Raw genomic sequence first — 19,259 nt, 5'->3', positions numbered from 1 at the left:
ACTCCTGAATATGAATGTTCAGGTGTATTCTCCAGCATTCAAATTTAGACAGATTGTGCCATTGTCTCTTACCTGTTCTTGCTCTTCTCTCTTGCAACTTTGTTATCCTCTCGCTGGCTTCTGGAAAGTTGGCGTCCTGTTTTGAAAATGCAAAAATGTATTATAATGCAAACCCTGAATGATTAGGCCCTTTAGTTAAAACAAAACACTACATTATGGCCAGCTAAAAGTACCCCATTGGACAGGCATATATAAGCAATATCTGAATATTTGTTGTCAATCAAATACAAACCTCTACCAGCCCCATCTCACTAATATTTAGTATTCTAGTGATTGCTGAGACCACCCATGTGACCACCACACAATCATGAGATTCTGCCCCCCAAAGCTGCTCTATTTTTTAAATACCCCCTGCAGCCATTTTCCTTAACCACAACCCCCCTTCACAGCCATTTTCCTTAACCCCTGCTGCAGCCATTTTCTTTACCTCCCACCCTGCATCCATCCCCCTTGCAGCTACTTTCCTTACCTCCACTCTGTAGCTATCATCCCCCCATCACATCAAAACTCCCCCAGTCACATATATCAGCCCCCCTCCTCTGCCCTCCTTCATACATATCAACCTCTCTCCCTCCCTATAGATTTTCATGGCAGCCCCCCCCCTCCCACCCTATAGATTTGTATGACAGTCCCCCTCTCCCTCCCTATACATGTGCATGACAGTCCCCCCTCTCCCTCCCTATAGATATGCAGGGTAGTACCCCCCCTCCCTATAGATATGCAGGGTAGTTCCCCCCCCTCTCTATAGATATGCAGTGTAGTTCCCCCCCCTCCCTATAGATATGCAGGGTAGTCCCCCCCCTTCCTATAGATATGCAGGGCAGTTCCCCCTCCCTATAGATATGCAGGGCAGTTCTCCCCCTCCCTATAGATATGCAGGGCAGTTCCCCCCCTCCCTATAGATATGCAGGGCAGTTCCCCCCCTCCCTATAGATATGCAGGGCAGTTCCCCCCCCCTCCCTATAGATATGCAGGGCAGTTCCCCCCCTCCCTATAGATATGCAGGGCAGTTCCCCCCTTCACTTACCTGTAGTTATGCCAGCGTCGCTCCTCTCCTCAGATCAGCAGATAGGAAGTGAAGACGTCCTGCTTCCTGTCTGCTGCACAGCAACAGGCAGCCTGGCGATTGGCTGTGTGTTGCTAACCACTGACCACCAATGCTTTTGATCGACAAGCCCTCCACCCCCCCATGGCGACCCCCCCCACCCGCGGCGACCCCCCCTCCCCCACCCCGAAAAAACAAATGAATGAAGAAAAAAAAATAATAAAAAAAATAATAAAAAAAAAAAATACCCGCAGCGCTGCGCCCCCCTGGACCCAGCGCCCCAGGCTGCAGCCTGGTCAGCCTAGTGGTTGATCAGGCCCTGGGAATATTGCAGGAATGGTAGTGGTCATATGAAGGAATATTGATGGATATGCTGTAGGAATCATGATATCGCAAGAATGGTGTTGATTATATTGCATAAATGAGGATGGTGATAATGCAGGAATGGTGATGGGGATATTGCAAGAATGGTGATTTAGCAGGAATGGGGATAATGGTCTCCCTATACAATTTCATGACATAAGGGAAAACCCAGATATAAATAGAAGAAAATTAAAGGGAACAAAATGCACCATGTTCAGTGTATTGTTCCCAGGGAAGCAGCATTGTGCATAAATATCCTTCACTTTTCTTCCAATTAGTAGATCATGAACAGTGAATTATTCAAGGAGAGGGAAAACAATTGGTAGTGAATGTACATTTTAAATTTTAAGTCTATTTTCAGGTCAAAATTACTCGTTATTAAAGTTTCTTTCACATGCATAATAAAGGTCAGTGTGGAAATTATTAAAGAATAATAAAATATCCATTAAGGAGAACTAGTTTTAAAAATATATTAAATCTACTTGATATAAATTATCACAGGCTTCAGGGGAACTTCTGTAATCAGGGCTATGTACAATAATCACAGCAGCTAATTAGACTATAGCTTTTGTTAATCTCACTTGCACAGGACTTCGGATTTCCTCTTTTTCCTCATGTTTGTAAATGACTCTTAATGTACAGTTGTGCTAATAGCAGATGAAAGAGAGGGAGGGAAAATAAAAGGTCTGAATTAGGAAGGATTCGACAGACAGAACAACATGAGCAATTGAGTTTATTATTTCTAATAACAATAAACATGACACCCAAATGGATAATATTTGGAAAAGTGTGACTACATGTGCATATTGTTTATGTATTGTTTTGTTTCTCTGTGCACTCTTAAAAGCAGCATTCTGTACAGATTAAGTTGATGCAGACAATAGAGAATCGATGATCATGTGACCTGCCACTAAATTAGAGTTTGAATTAAAGTGTTTATAACAACGGAGTGTATAAATGTAATTCACCAATGGAGATGAGAGGTTGGGGACCTTCTTATTAAGTGCTGGCAAGAGGAATGAAAGACTCTAGTGAAAAAAAAGAATTACAAACATAAATAGTGCTATTGTCAGCATGATAAGAATAAGTGAAAATAATAAATAAAGCTCTGCAAAGGAAAATCGGTTCTACTTAGTAGATGTCACGGTAATTCAACATAGATAAACAAGACGCTTTCATTAAAATAATAAAAAGAAAAACCTTTATAAGACTTCGGATGCCTCTTCTGCTCCACATTAGTTTAGGAAAAATCCAGTTGTGAAGTCCTCAGCGACTCATAATCGTATTTTTATCTCGTATTTTTAACTTTCAATGGAATCATAAAATAATGCTTGACTTTTAATGACATAAACATGTCTCCGTCTAACATAATTTATCATTTATCTTCAAGTAAAGCATGAAAGGAGACATTGAATAAAATGTTTAAAGGTCAAGTTAACCTTTACAAAATCATTCACAGTATATTGCGTAAGCAAATATAGTACTTGAACTTTCAAATATCTAAAACTTTTGGATTTATTTAAACTTTTTTCTGAAAGTTGAAACAGCTGCTCTGAACATAATTGTCCCAAAAAATTAGTGATAGGTGGACTACTTAAGTTATGTAAGATAATTGTTTTGGCCATGTAATTGAGAGTCACACTGTAGCAGTTTATTGCTGACATGGTATATATATTTTGAAAAGAAAGTAATTATGATAAAATTATTTATCCTACCTTATGTGCTAGGATGGAGTAGTCGCTAGTCTGTGATGCTACAAGTCCCAGCTTGCTTTGCAAGCCGATAGCAATATAATAGCTGATAAGGTATGCTGAGACTTGTAATTTCACAAAATTCAGAGAGCCATAGGTTGTCTAACCCTGAGTTAGTGTATATGCTAGATCAGTTATGGCTAACCTGTGACACTCCAGGTGTTGTGAAACTACAAGTCCCAGCATGCTCTGCCAGCTATCAACTAGTTATCTACTGGCAAAGCATGCTGGGGCTTGTAGTTTTACAACATCTGGAGTGTCACAGGTTAGCCATCACTGTGCTAGACACAGATTGATTGCAAGCTATGACTCTTTGAGGACAACCTTCTGGAATTGGCAATGTCTAGATTTACATCATTGCAACCCTAAAGACGTCTGACTTGCCACCTTCCAAATGCAACTAGACCATGACCACAAGATGCCATCTTGGCATAGATTGATTAAGATTGATAGAAGGGCTTTGGGAGTTGATAGTCTGGTTATGTGACAAAAACATAGAAATAATATTATCCATACAACTATTTACAACAGGCACATGTAAATTGAAAATAAATCATAGGGTTAGTGTTGTCTTCAAATGGATATTTTATATCACATAATACACCAATGTCCTTAACATATTGAAGTGCTTGTCTGATGACAAAGATAAAAAAATTATATTTTATGTTTTTTGTATTGTTTTCAATACAAGCTACAGTCACAGGACATTGCTTTCTTTTTAAACTACTAGAATGCCTGCATTATTCATCTCCTCTCTTTCCTTTACACGGAATGCACATGGCACAAGAATGGAGTTGCCTGCAAGAGCATCAGACAGATGACATACCTAAAATTCTAAGTAGTATTTGTGCAACAAATACGTAGTTTAACAGGACCACTTAAAACTGGTTAAGTCTTCAGTGTCCCTGTTAATATCTGTTTATCTTGAATGATTCAAGAAAAATTGCAGGCTGATCGTGCACAGAAACATGGGTGTTTCATAACAAGTATGTTTTTCAAGCACTTGCTAGAGCTGAATGTTCTAGTGGCTGTAAAGTAACAAAACCTAAAACTGCAGTGCAGTATTTTGATTATTTCGCTATATTTGTTTTAAATTAAATTTTTTATTTTGAACTAATATGCACTTCTTTTTAACATATATTTTAGCAATTAACATCACATTGTCTATAATTGTTATTAGTAATCATTATAGATTTCAGCTTAACTGTGGATCTTAATAATTAGAACTGATAGTTTTCATAGGTAAAATGTTTATTACAGTCAATGACCGTATTTAGCATTTCATATAACATACAGCTGTGATCAGTCACAGTATGAACTTAATTATATTTGTTTCCTTACAGGTAAAATGCGATCATTACTGGCCTTTCGATCAAGATTCATTGTATTATGGGGACCTCATAGTTCAGATGCTGTCAGAATCCGTGCTTCCTGAATGGACGATAAGAGAATTCAAAATCTGCAGTGTAAGCTCTTTTCCCTCATAAGAAGATTAAAGAGTATGAAAGTTTCCACTGCTGCTCGGTCTCATTTATCAAACACTTGAAATCGATGCCAGAGTATGCAATATGTAATTCATACTTTACAAAACTCTTCATTAATTCATCACTCTGATTTGTGCCCTTTACTGTAACAAAGGTAGACCTCATATTTGCTAAAAGGTCACACCATTTATTTTGTGAAATTTGGAAACCTTTCCAGAACTTGCAAACATAGATTGATTGATGTGGCCACAGCAATGTTTGTATTGTGGCATTTAGCCTTGACATCACAATTGCTGCTATAGGAAAATTATAGCTGACATACAAGGTGGAACTATATAAAAGAGCACTTTGCAATAATCACAAGTAAATGGGACTTTTTGTAACTAAATACAGACCGCATACAGTATATTTACATTTTCTGCCAGGAAAATTAGTCTTGCATCTAGGTTAGCGCACCCTGTGGTTAGAGACTCCAAGCGTCAGACCAGAATTTGGGGTATACTGATTATTAGATATGCAGTCAGTGAAATCATGAACCATTGTTTTGGGATACCTGAACAGTGGGGTTCTAGAACAATGGCACCCTGACATTTTGGCATACCAAAGCAATGACATACTGACACTCATGGTCCCAGAACAATGGCACAGTGTGACTTTGGGATCCCAGAACAATGGCAAAAGGACAATTTGGATCCCAGAACAATGTGACTCTTTGAGATCCCTGAGCAATGGCACACTGGCACTTGGAGTCCCAAAATAATAGCACACTGACCCTTGATGTCCCAGAATTATAGCACACTGAAACTTGGCCTTCAAGAAGAATAGCAAAGAAACACTTGGGGGGTATTTACAAAACTGTAGGTTTAAAAAAGTTGAGATGTTGCCTATAGCAACCAATCAGTTTCTAGTTATCATTTATTTAGTACATTCTATAAAATGACAGCTAGAATCTGATTGCTTGCTATGTGCTACATCTCCACTTTATTAAACCCTCAGTTTAGTAAATAATACCCCTTGGAATATCAGTACAGTAGCACACTGACACTTGGAGTCCCAAAATAATGGCACACTGATACTTGGCGTTCCGACTTAAAAGGTAGAGCAGCTGTGGGCTAGGGTATACATTTCTTATAAATCAATGACATTACAAATAGTGTTACTTTCACATTTAATCATTAGAAAGATTCATGGCCCCAATGTCACTTATCAGTGAAGTGTGGGTCCAAACACTGTAAAGGCAAAATGTTAACAATATAACCTTCCAAACGAAAACAATATTACAGTAAATGAAGATTGATGGGATTGAGACAAAATTGTTCTCAGAGGTCAATTTGCTAGGGATTCTGAGCACATTAAATTGCACTTATGTGATATATAAAAGATACATGTTGACTTTATTTATAGAAATTGAAGACCATGGGCCTGAGTCATTAAGGAAAGTAATGCAAAAAAAGTAAATGTTCTCCGGGACAAACCATGTTACAATGCAAGGGGTGAAAATTAATTTATTATTTTGCAGATAAGTTACAAATACTTGCTAGATTTATTTTACACTGAAAATTAAAGATGATCTAGGACATGCCCTACCTCAACTATAAATCTGTCCCCACATTTTAAATTTACCTCCCCCTCCAATGCACAATGCAACATGGTCTTGCCCAAAGTTACTCCTTTTTTATGCTTTGCTCTCCTTAATGACTCAGGGCCCACAAATCATTTGCCATATATTGTATATTTCAAAGTGATTTACAACTGACCAGCAATTAATTGACCTATAATTTTCCTACTGGCCTGCTACTGACAAGATTTGCCTTCCACAGAAATATGGAAATTTATATGTAAAAAGCTTGATTATATAAGTAGGACCATGATATTAACATAACAACTTGTAAATGTATAGTATTGACAGGATAAAAATAGTTCATTTCTTTCTACAGGAAGATCAACTAGATGCTGCCCGTCTGGTCCGCCATTTCCATTATACTGTGTGGCCTGATCATGGAGTCCCGGAAACCACTCAATCTTTGATTCAGTTTGTACGAACTGTCAGAGATTATATAAACAGAACCCCGGGAACTGGTCCTTCTGTAGTTCATTGCAGGTACAGCTAAAGCAATTTGCTTCTGCTAACACTTTTCTGATGTATACCTATCATAAATTATGGGTATACTCAAAATGCAATACTCTGTACGTGAGACCCTTTACATATTATAACAGTACAGTTTGCACAAACACCTTTGCAACCGCAGGAAATAACATATTAAACACACAGTGATAAAGTAGGAAACCTAAATCATGTCTTGAGTCTAATTTATGGTGCTGGACAGATAATTTTGGATAGAAATCTGCTGAAAAAAAATGTAGTTTATCAATTTCCATCCACGTACTACTATTCATATAGGTTATGGTTTTGCGTTGACGGGCTTACTGTATTTTATTATGAGCATGGAAGAATCATGCTGTTGAAGTAATTATTGCAGTTGGTGATCTGGCAAATTACATGGATCTGGATGTCATGGCTTGGTAGTTTTAATGCACTGCTGACATCAAGATTTGCAAGGAAATCTCTACCAAATTTCCCAGGGTCTTTGTTTTTCAGGGCCCTAACCATCATTTCTTGACACTCAATATTTGCTCCATTTCAAATTGTTATTACCTGTTTTACTGGTGTACATATTAGCATAATCTACAGCAGCTTTTAAGCATATTAGCTGGCTCCATTTACCAGTATACCCAGTATACCAGTAATGCAACAGACAGCAGTGAGTGAGACCAATAATATCTTTTGCACAATAAAACATCTTCTGTCTTGGTTAGAGTCCCAAGCCCAAGGCAGTTTCAAAGATTTCATTATGGGTAATCCAGACCTTAAGGCAATATTATAAAGATTACATTGATGTTAATATTAAATGTATGGTGTATTTATATTATAACATTATAGCTAGAGTGTTCTATTAGGTATTGCCTCATACTGCAAGTAAAAAGATCAGCAAATCCCTCAGTCATGATACAATAAAAGATATCTCCAGGCTCAAAGCGCGAGTACAGTATGAAAGAACAGAGTGCCAAAGAACATTGTGTGCAGGGCCAGTGCTAGGGTCCTTGGCGCCCTAGGCAAATTTTCAAAATCGGTGCCCCCCCCTGTCTTTTCTTACCTTAACTTGCCTCCTCTCTGCTCCTTCTGCTCCCCTGCACTCACTGTCACTGTCAGGCCGTGATGATGATGTCACAGCCCGATAGTCAGTGAGTGGAGGGGAGGAGACTGAGCAGAGAGGTGGCGGTGGTGATGATCAATAGTCCCTCCCTCCCCCTGTGGATGTATCTGAAGCTGTGCGGCGGCCTTGAAAGGTATGGTCAGCGGTGTCGTCGCACAGTTTTAAAGTAATTTTTAATCTGAGGCGCCCTCCAGAGCCTGGCGCCCTAGGCAAGTGCCTAACCTTGCCTAATGGGAGCGCCGGGCCTGATTGTGTGTATAATGTAATATATAATAGAGGGAAGTAAAGGGGAAACACATGGTTTGCACCCAGAAAAGTCCTACATCTATTAAATATCATCCTGACCACTGGATTTTAAGGCCCCTATTCTTACATGTGTTTTCAGTGCTGGTGTTGGCAGAACAGGGACATTTATTGCTCTGGACCGGATCCTTCAACAAGTGGACACAAAAGACTCAGTGGATATTTATGGAGCTGTGCATGATCTACGACTTCACCGTGTTCACATGGTGCAGACTGAGGTAAGAAAGGCTCAGATGTAAAAGCAATGATGAAATAAACAAGTAAACAGAATGTGAGAAGTATGAAAGTATGCCTATGTTCAAGCAAGCTGACTATCATGACTCATGACACCGTTTCTGTTGTCGATGAGTAAAACGCTCTGAATGAGATCACACCAGTATCGTTCAGAGCATATGTCAATGAATTAAAAAGCTAATTTATTAACTAAAGTAAGTCAAACCCAGTGGTTATAGCTTAGATCCTATTAAAGGGGGATTTCACTTTAATTATCTCCTGTAATAAATTCACTCCCTTTCCAATAACAGCACTTTGGTGGTGGTTCCCATCATTATCTATATTTAGCAGGGTCCTACCTCTCACTCACAAATAGCCTGTAAGTCTGCTAATCACTGCTGCTTGGGACTCTTAGTGCTAATGTCATGTAGCAGTTAATTATTTACGATACAAAACTGTCATCAAATATGTTATTTATCAAAACCTGAAACTAGACATCTTCTGTTTGTCTGCATAAGACGTTCATCTTAAGTACAGAAAGTACTGGAAATAATCTTTGAAAAATTGGTATGCTTTCATCATTCAATATTCTCTGTGTTTTTCAAGGGGGACTGTCCTATCCGAAGCATTACAAAGTGATCTCATGCAGGGAATTGTTCCAAATGCATAAAATACACGCTAAATACTTCAGTCAGCCAAGTGAACAATTTTTATATTTTTGTTTTGTACTGCAGAATTATTATATACTTAATAAAAATAAAAATAGTTTCTGATGCATAGGAAATTATAATGATTATTAGCTATAGCACATGATAGTTTCTGATTAGAATAATGTAAAGAAAAATTGAAAATGCATTCTGCTTACTGATATATTCTAAAACAAGTCCCATATAAAAATTAGCAAAGTTTCACTAAAAGTTTACACAATGACTTTTCTCAGAGGTACAAAGTTCCGGCGTAAGATCTTTTAGTTTCACTTTTTCTTCACGTTCTGCACAGTGGCGCTCAGCACTCTGTGTGTATATTTGCAGTTTTCAGACTATATAGTCTATGAATAGAGATGATTATTAATTCATTCTGCTGTATAGTGTTGTTGGAATACTTACTTATGGTGAGATTCTGCAGCATTATCCAGTGCATGTTCTTCTTTAACAAGCACCAGATTGCATAAGGATAAAAGATTGTTGCTTCATCTGCAAGTTTTTTTATAAAAAGGATATAACCCTGTATTTTATTGCATGTTTTCTTTGTAATGCTGATATCCATGATATCCGGTAGATCTCACCTTCTGGACCCAATTCTTGGTTCCCTTTTACCATAAATATTGAATTTATTTTATTACACATTGTGACGAGAGAGGGATATTAGGCACTGTGTAATAAAAGTCTATGTCTGTCTGGGACCTGTCTTAACGGGAAGTTACCAGAGACACTTTTCCGGTTTCTTAAATGTGATGTAGTTACTGTAATACATATGCTATTTATTCCCCAAAAGATCTTTGTGTGGGTTATATGTGTTATGAGGTTCAAGGGCTTAGGGACTTTGATAAATTAATAACACTGGTACACCCTTATTTGGTCTCTAGGTCACAGATTACCAAAAACAAAATGGCTCAAGTATCCATTGCTTGGGGAGAGCTGCAGGACATAGTTATGGCTTCAGTAATGCTATTTTGAGGCTACAACAAGGGGTGTGTGGAAGCAGGGGCACTGGGTGGCTTGTCAACAGATGTGTGAGATGGGAACATTTTAGGACATGGCAGAGCTAGTTGCTTTATCAATGCAGTATCCAGTGCCACCCCCCCTTGAAACCACTGTCCCCAGCAAATATGACAGCGCCAACACTGGAAGCAAGCATGACCAGTGGGTGCTCACTAGTTAGTAACTCACAGCTTCAACACATTGACAAAGGCGTAGATCTGGGGAGGAGAGGATTGTGAGCATTTTATGACAGCACAGCAGATAGATGCTTCTTTATTTGACCTTCGTATGACCTGGGCCAACAACTGATGGGTACAAAATAGTATGGGTAGTAAGGTTTTTGCATATGATGATGGACATATATTTCCTAAGCTGTGACACTAATTACAGTGGACTAAAGGCTGTGAACATCCCATAGGATAAAAGCATACAGAAAGTGAGTTGTAGGGGCGATGGCAATGTGATGTCCCCCATTGGATGCCTTGGGAGTGGACCTACTCCAAGACCTCCTAGCTGCTGATAAGCATGAGTTAGGAATGCAAGAGGTGCAGGTAAGAGTTCTGCTGACCAAAGGACAGACTGGACAATTGTGGAAGGCATTAGGAAAACAGTGACTCCATTTCACTAGTTGTCTGATATACCCATCTGGTGGCTCACCATTTAGTCTCAGGGGAGGCCAGTTCCATCCAGCATTGGCATACTGGTGGCTCCATGGTACTTAAAATGATAAGACGGAAGTGTCGGAAATTATAGAGATGGGAGTAATAGTCCAAGAACCTGGCTGCTTGCACAGTCCATGGCTCCAAGAAAGAGAAAGACTGTTCCACCCAGTTCTGTGTCAGTTATCAATGACCAAAGTGAAGGTGACAGATGACTTTCTGTGCATAGCATTTTTTGGTTCCTTGACTACGTAGTGACCTCTATATGTCACCTTGAATTTGGGAAAGGGGTACTGGCAAATATCCTTGACCCGGGAGGATAAGTTGTATTCAGCTTATTTCATTGTATTCATTCCTTGTAAGCTTACAGGAATACCTTTCAGCATGAAGAATGCTCTAGCTACCTTCCTGTGGATGGTGAATCATATTCTGGCAGGATGTCAGGAATTCTCTCAGGCTTACTTAAATTACATTGTCATCTTTAAAAATGCATGTTGCAGTGCTAATTATATGACCAGACAATGTCAAATGGGCATGATAGTAGAGGTGCAGTTCTTGGGATACGAGTTGAAGGGGGTAAAGTTTGGCTTGAGCCTACCAAAGAGGCCTTCTTGAATACTGCTAGGGATTATACAAAATTTGTGAACCAGTACAGCACTATCGCCAAACCTTTGACAGACCAAACCACAAAAAAGTTTGCCAGTACCCTGTTGTGTTCCCCATAGTATGAAAATGCATTTGTTCAGCAGAAAGTAGCACTGCCGACTGCTGAAATGGAGGGGCTGTAACCGTTAACTTCTTACCTATGAAGCTGTTGGCTCCTCCATGTCATTAATGGGATGAGAGTGTCGTGCTGGACTATGATGTCACAGACCAGCTCCACACTTCCATTCTGACATGGGCAGAGGATACTGGCCCACCTCTTTCCCTCACACCTGCTAAAGTAAGAAGTTGGGGAGGAGGGGTGCAGCACCCAAGGACATCTGGGACTTTCCACCAGCCCCGGTACTGGGGCCAAGAGAACAAGAGAGTAGCTCAGCCTGGTAGTGTTTTGTCAGTGCAGAGTTGTACCAGTAGGTCATTAATGATCCTCTTCACTGGTCAGCGTAGGAAATTTAGTCAATGTTCATCACTGGTATTGTGACACATGTCCTGCAAGTACTCTGGCTTTCTGCTGACATACTTTAAATTAGATTTATAAGTACAGCTTTCTTAAAATTAGATTATCTTTCTTAAGTAATTATTCTGTCCTGAATTACAAACACTAGTGGTTGAGATATGATCTTTAGAAAAGCTAGGTGATGGAAAGCTAGTTAATTTTTATTTACCAGAAAAAAAAACCCACCACTCTATGTTATTTGTTAACATTGTTTCAAACTATATGGGTGTGGTACAGCATATCGATGCCGAGAAGACCGACAAGACTCACCCGGACGTGACTATTCCGAAGGAGCTGGTTCCCGACCCTGCCCAATGACGACTCCTCTTCACCCCGACATCAACCAATGACGATGAAGCAAAAAGGCTGCTGCAGCTGATGACGTCATTGAGTATGCCAACGGCATTATCGCTGTTGTTAAGGGGGTGAGGTAAGTATGCACCTATGTACAATGTATAATCCTTTCTAAAATGCATTGTACATGGGTGCATACTTACCTCACTCCCTTAACAACAGCGATAATGCCGTTGGCATACTCAATGACGTCATCAGCTGCAGCTGCCTTCTTGCTTCATCGTCATTGGCTGCTGTCGAGGTGAAGAGGAGTCGTCATCGGGCTGGGTCGGGAACCAGCTTCTTCGGAATAGACAGGTTGGGTGAGTCTTGGGGTAGTCAGCATCGATATGCTGACTACCACCGAGGTAACATGGAGTGTTGTTCACTAACTTAGTCTAAATGTGTTACAATGGATCAGTGTTCTACTTATGAAATTGTACAGGCAGAATAAGGTGTACAAGCCACACTGAATCTAAGTGGGTTTCCTGGTTGTTACACAATATACGTAAAAAGAAAGTCATTCAGTTGGTATGGAAAACAAAGGTTAATATTACTGATAAGTAAGGGAACATGTTTACAAATACAAATTCCCACTCATAAGCCACAAAGCCATTTACTGTTCTGTTATTTACACAGTCTAGTTTTCAAATACTCTGGGGCACAAAAATCCTCTTGGAGGCTCTGCTGGTACCAGAATAAGAAAACTCTGTATTTGCATATTTCTTTGCAGCAGATGGATTGTTCTTTACAGAATTCTCAAACCACCCCCCACATGATATACTTTGTTTTCCTTGTCTTGCAGTGCCAATATGTTTATTTGCATCAATGTGTCCGAGATGTCTTAAGAGCAAGGAAACTGCGGAATGAACAGGATAATCCCTTATTTCCAATTTATGAGAATGTGAATCCAGAATATCATAGAGGTGAGGACAAAACTGACAAATAGGGGAAAACAATTTTATTTTTCCTGTCTTAAATACAAACCAGACCTACTTTATTTTCCAGAAAACGTGTATGCCAGACACTAAGTCCGCCAATACCACCTGCTACAAGCAAGTCAAAGCTACATTTTATAAATCACTAAATAGCGCCAGACATGATGTATGTCTTCAGTAATTTATTTGTTTGGCGCTTTTTGTGTAAGGTATATATAATTTAACTGTACATTATGGTCTTATGATATATGTAAATATATATATTTGTTTACAGATTGTTTACTTAACTCCTGCCTGAGAACATTTTGTTCCAAGTTAAAATTGACGACTCTGAATGAAATATGACAACATCGAAATAGATGAAGTTTTACATTGTGTCAATGTACCCAACACATTTGCATTATTGCCTTCATATCTCAGTGAAATGTTATCCAATTACATCTGTGCCAGGGAGATCTGTATCTTCTGTCAAACAGCATTTGGCTAAGAACATTATTTTTATGTAGATAAAAGGCACAGAAGGTATTTGCCAGTGAAATATGAGGGAGCTTACCTCATAAATAAGGGTGCGATTGGTCCTGGGCTCTGCCATTGAAATGAAAATATGTTTTACATATAAATACAAGATTGATCTCACTTTACAATTTGCAGTACTGTCTTTGCACAAATGCTTAACCACTTGCCATTCAAACATTACTGTCACTTACTGGGCAATCTACTATAAGTAGAATGGCTTTTATGCACTTGGGGATTGCATATCAGATTAAAGCTAGGGGTATATCATCTTTAATATGCAATTAGCTATAAAAATCAGCAAATCTTGCCCCCAGAGTCGATGGGTTCTTGTATGGATGTTACCCTTATTAATATGCAAGAGACAGTAACCAAAGTCTTTCAAGTAGATAACACAATATATTAACCTATCCAGGACTAGAAGGAACTGAATGTGGATCATTTGTTGAAGCAGTAAGGTCAATAGTTGTAAAACAATTTAAGTGCATACCAGACACGTAACACTCTAGGGCAGGCTTGGCTAACCTGTGGCACTCCAGGTGTTTGTTAAACTATAAGTCCCAACAATAAGCTGCTGTATATTGGCAAAGCATGCTGGGGCTTGTAGTTTCACAACACCTGGAGTGCCACAGGTTAGCCAAGCCTGCTCTAGGGGGTATATTTACTAAGTTGCTGGTTTGAAAAGTGGAGATATTGCCTATAGCAACCAATTACATTCTAGCTGTCATTTTGTAGAATGTACTAATAAATGATAACTAGAATCTGATTGGTTGCTACAGGCAACATCTCCACTTTTTCAAACCCACAATTTAGCAAATATACCCCTAGGTCATCAAATAGCTTACACTTTTGCTCAGTCTTAATGTAGTGATGTGAGCACAGCCTTCTGTATTTTGGTGCTACATGGGAGGAAAGTCCTTATTAAATTCTGCATATTTTGATCGAAATGAGTCATACAATTGCAAGATAAGCTATTTGGAACTATGTAACATGGGAGATTTGTTGTGTAATTTTGGCACTTGATAAGTGGTGCCAATATATACTTTCTAGTGGCAGAAAATGAATTGCCTGTTAAACTGTTGCCACTGTGTTTACCGCATGTATTCATCAAGCTACAATATTGAAGAATGATGTGTTTGAACAATACAACACAGAATAAAGACATATTGTATAATGTATGATATGCACATATAATGTAAATTAATAGCATGTTCAGATAATGTTATAGTAATGAATTTAAAATATATAAAGATTAGCACTTTGACATTTCAGCTTATGTCATTAATTACTGCATTCTTGCAGAAACTGAATACTTTTATTAGCTGTGTATATTTTTATCAGAAGCTTTTTATAGCGCTTTATATCTGCTTTACAAATTAATACTAAATATATTTTTGTATCAAAGTATAGCCTGACAAGCATATGTAATATTTTTAGGTTTATTTTTATAACCTGATAGTCACTGATCCTGACATACTAAATGACATACAAAGGTTGTTTCTGAGTGACATTTACAAGCTTTTTCAAGCAGCCTTAAATGTGAAGCAGATCTGGTTACCATGGTAATTAGAATGTTCATAGCTCAATGGTCACTACATTGTTCACTAGATAAAGGAGCATTCTGATTCAATGTATCTCAGTGGGCTTCTCCAATAACTTATTTGTTCTTAATCCATAGATACACTTAAGTACATAAAGTTTATCTTTAAAAAGTGTAATGCTAGGCAACCTAAAATATTGCTGTATTGGCAATGGATAAATATAATTTTATTTGAAAACATTCATCTGCCTGTCAACAGTGTGTCTAAGAAAAAATCGCTGATGGAAATTTATTAAATTCCCGAAATTTCATTTGTGCTAATTTGCTTGAATTGTGACTCAAAATTTACGGCAATAAAAAAAATTGGAATCTAGATTCTATTTTTGCAAAATATGTTTGTTTAGAATCAATGTAATGTTCCATTTACCATGGTACAGTACAATTGTTTGTAACGCACTTTCTGTTTCTGTGAATGTTGTGCAGGAGAGGGGCGCGTTATGCACAAAGACTGACTCCAGATGCAGAAAAAAATGCCCATTTTCTACTTGTTATATTTTAATAAATACATTGGTTTTTATCACTGTGAAATTATTTATATACCTAAACATAGGTAATGGCGCTAAAAAAAAACACAGAAACATTTTCTTTTCGCGTCAGTGAGTGTATTGAAATTGTTTCTAGAAGACAGAATGGTGTAGTTAGGTTGTAAGGGAAAAAAAACAACCAGTCAGCAATACTGCAGTACTATTACTCAGCTATGTATATTCCTTTTATAAGATTATAAACATGTGACATTAGTTGATGCTTTGTGATTTCCTTCTTTATATTCATTGGGATTGGTCTGATTCCACAGTGGGCATTAATTATTTGCTGAATTTTGGGTGAATTACTTTGCAAATATAGAATCTCTAGAATTCACCAACAATTCCGAATTTGCCAAATTGATTTATCAATCTCTAGTAACAAAAGCTCTTATGTTAAATTTCTTCACATCAAAGATCCATAGAATGAGAACAAAATATTTCAAAAACAAACACAAAGCAAAATAACCACATAAAGATATGACTATGGTAATGTAATATACAGCAAGAGCATAGCTGACCATAGATTCATCCCTACAGCAACCACATCAAAACATGTGGTCTGGTCACCTGCTTTCCTTATCTATATTATGCGCCCACAATAAAATTTACATACTGTGCACTATAACCACCGTAAACTGGGAATTTCAATACTTGCTTAGTTCAAATGTTAACATTACTACTCAACACCAGTTGTAACTGGCAGAGAGTATATTGCATTACTTTAAAAATTAATAAGGATGCAAATGGTAGTGAAAACATCTGGAATGAAAGGGGTAACTTTAAATGTAATTTAGTATACTTTAGGCACTGTGCTCTAAATTACATATATAATATATATATATATATATATATTTATATATATATATATATATATATATATATATATATATATATATATATATATATTACCATTTTAACCCCACTCCTTCAGCATATCATGTAACTATTGATGAGTTTCAGCTCTCTCATTCTAACAGATAATACTCTTTCAGATTATTTGAAGCTTAGAAACCTCCATCAAACTTCCTAGAATCCATAAAATAACTATAGAGAAAACTATTTCCATTATCACAGGATAATATATCTCCTGGTAAGTGGCACTTCAGTGCTGTATGTTTCTCCATACTATACAATGATAAATTAAGTATTCATATACCATACTCAGGATATGATAACAAGAGCTCTCAAACTTGTTACACTTGATGAGTTTGGTATATAGCTTGTACTAAGATACTGTAGCATTTTTTTTTTTGCTTTTAAATTATGTTTAATCATATTTATTGAAATAATAATTGTATTGTTGTAATGTATTAATAAATACATGTATTGCATAACAAAGTATTTGTTACATATAGAAATTATGCTGGACAGACATTTTACTTCACTACCAAGGCAGAACGTATTAAGCATTTAATGAATATTACTTGTTTTTGGGAAAAAGCATTTTTCACTCTGTTCTCCTGCATAAAATAATTCTCCTTCAAGTTGAAGTATTAACACAGTGTAAACTGTTTAACTCTATGAATTGATTTTACCTTTTACTGACTGTGTGTATGAATCTGGATAGCTGGTAAACATGGGCTTGATTCATTAAAGATTTTAACTTAAGAAACTTCTTATTTCAGTCTCCTGGACAAAACCAATGTTACAATGCAAGGGGTGCAAATTAGTATTCTATTTTGCACATAAGTTAAATACTGACTGTTTTTTTCATGTAGCACACACATATCAACTTTAAATTTCAGTGTACAAATAAGCTATCAAGATTTCTTAGTGCTCTATTGAACATCTTTACCTGTAGGAGATCTGTCTGGAATCTTGGATTCGACCACAAGAAAATATATAGACAAAACTTTGTTTACACGTCAAAAGGCAAATAATTTGGAATAGTAAATATTGGGACTTATGTACCAAACATATGCAGGAAAAGACTCACGCATGAATTTCACATTTATGGCCATATGTTCAGATCATTAGCATTTGTGCTTTGTGCACATCAGGAGCAACAAAAAACAGGGACATGTCCAAATTTACATGAGCCCCATTATGTTTATAACTAAGTATAATTTGATGGACCCCTTGAAGATACAAAATAAAGTGGAACAATGGACTATATTATGTTGTCTTTCTTTGTTGAGAAAACTCTGCTCACTCAAAAAAACCTCCTGATAAAGCTTACTTAAAATGCCATTTCCTAAACAGCAATGACTGAAAGTTGAAAACTGATGTAACCCAAAATATGTTGCTTAATTATTAAATGTAAGATGCCTATTTCAGTCTAGTTTCATTTACTGTAGTCTAGCTACATTTACTAAAGTTTCTAAAAATGAAAAGTGGAGGTGTTGCTTATAGCAACCAACCAGAGTCCAGTTATCATTTTTCAGACTGTAATAGATAAATGATAGCTAGAATCTGATTGGTTGCTATGGGCAATACCTCAACTTTTCCTTTTTAGAAGCTTCAGTAAATCTACCCCTCAGTTTAAATGCAAATGTCTTGATGAAGTCTATTTACAACAATAGAGATTCATTGTGAATGTCCTGATAGTTCCTGTTTTTTTTATATTCCTCTGCTCCTTATGGTTGAGATCAGTCACTTTGAAATATCAACTTTGTGCCTTGGGAGTGAGATATAAATATTCCAGAATCTTCATTTTCCTGGTATATGTAGCAGTAGACTTCTTTTACAAGGGTTGAAACCAAACACTGTGAAAAAATGTAACAGCATTTTGTAAGCTTTCTCAGTATTTTTACTCTTATTTTAGGATTACCGGTTTGTATATAACATGGATGTTCAATGCTGTGTTATTGGACAGTTTTGCTATTTCAGTTACAATGTAATAAGAAGTGTCATGTTTTTTTTTTACTCCCTGTAAAAGACTGTTGTGTCTGTCGGCATTTTCACATTAAGTGCAAATAAAAGTTAAAAACTTCAATATTATTCTCTCTTCTATTTCTTGTGCTAATATCTACACAAGTGTAACTACTGTATAGTAGACACTGAAAACCATATTAACCATATAACTGGAGATAAGTAAACTTCATGTGATGCATTCTGTATTTATGTTCTAGCATTGGGACAAATTATTTTTTCACAAAACATTGCCTCAAACTCTTTGGCTGAAGATAGAACTTTATCTTCAACTATATAGCGCTGATCATAAACACCCAGTACACTGGTCCTAATATACTGGAAATTGGGTGGAATAAGAAGTGAAATATCCTAAATGCAATAAAATTTGCCCATGCAGTGCAACTCCCAGACTCCAATCGGAGGCCCTTGTCTTCCAATCCAACAGGATGCCCTTAACTTCTAGTCCAACCAGAGGCCCTTGTCTTCTAGTCCAACCAGAGGCCCTTGTCTTCTAGTCCAACCAGAAGCCCTTGTCTTCCAGTCTAA

General features: G+C 37.4%; 1 protein-coding gene across 2 annotated transcripts in view; it reads left to right on the top strand.

Annotated features, from left to right (window-relative positions):
* The window catches only part of PTPRB (protein tyrosine phosphatase receptor type B), a 97,818-nt gene extending 79,023 nt beyond the window's left edge, over window positions 1-18,795 (top strand). For both annotated transcript variants that reach the window (XM_075209523.1, XM_075209524.1), the window contains 5 exons: window positions 4,563-4,685; window positions 6,641-6,804; window positions 8,304-8,439; window positions 13,091-13,211; window positions 13,294-18,795. In XM_075209523.1, coding sequence (XP_075065624.1) covers window positions 4,563-4,685; window positions 6,641-6,804; window positions 8,304-8,439; window positions 13,091-13,211; window positions 13,294-13,316 — 567 coding nt within the window. In that variant the 3' untranslated portion in view covers window positions 13,317-18,795. The remainder of the gene's footprint in view (window positions 1-4,562; window positions 4,686-6,640; window positions 6,805-8,303; window positions 8,440-13,090; window positions 13,212-13,293) is intronic.
* The last annotated feature ends 464 nt before the right edge of the window (window positions 18,796-19,259 follow it).

This window comes from Mixophyes fleayi, chromosome 4 (genome assembly GCF_038048845.1).
Source record: "Mixophyes fleayi isolate aMixFle1 chromosome 4, aMixFle1.hap1, whole genome shotgun sequence".
NCBI classification, from domain to species: Eukaryota; Metazoa; Chordata; class Amphibia; order Anura; family Limnodynastidae; genus Mixophyes; species Mixophyes fleayi.
The sequence above is the reverse complement of the archived record's forward strand: the minus strand, read 5'-3'. Positions and strand labels throughout refer to the sequence as shown.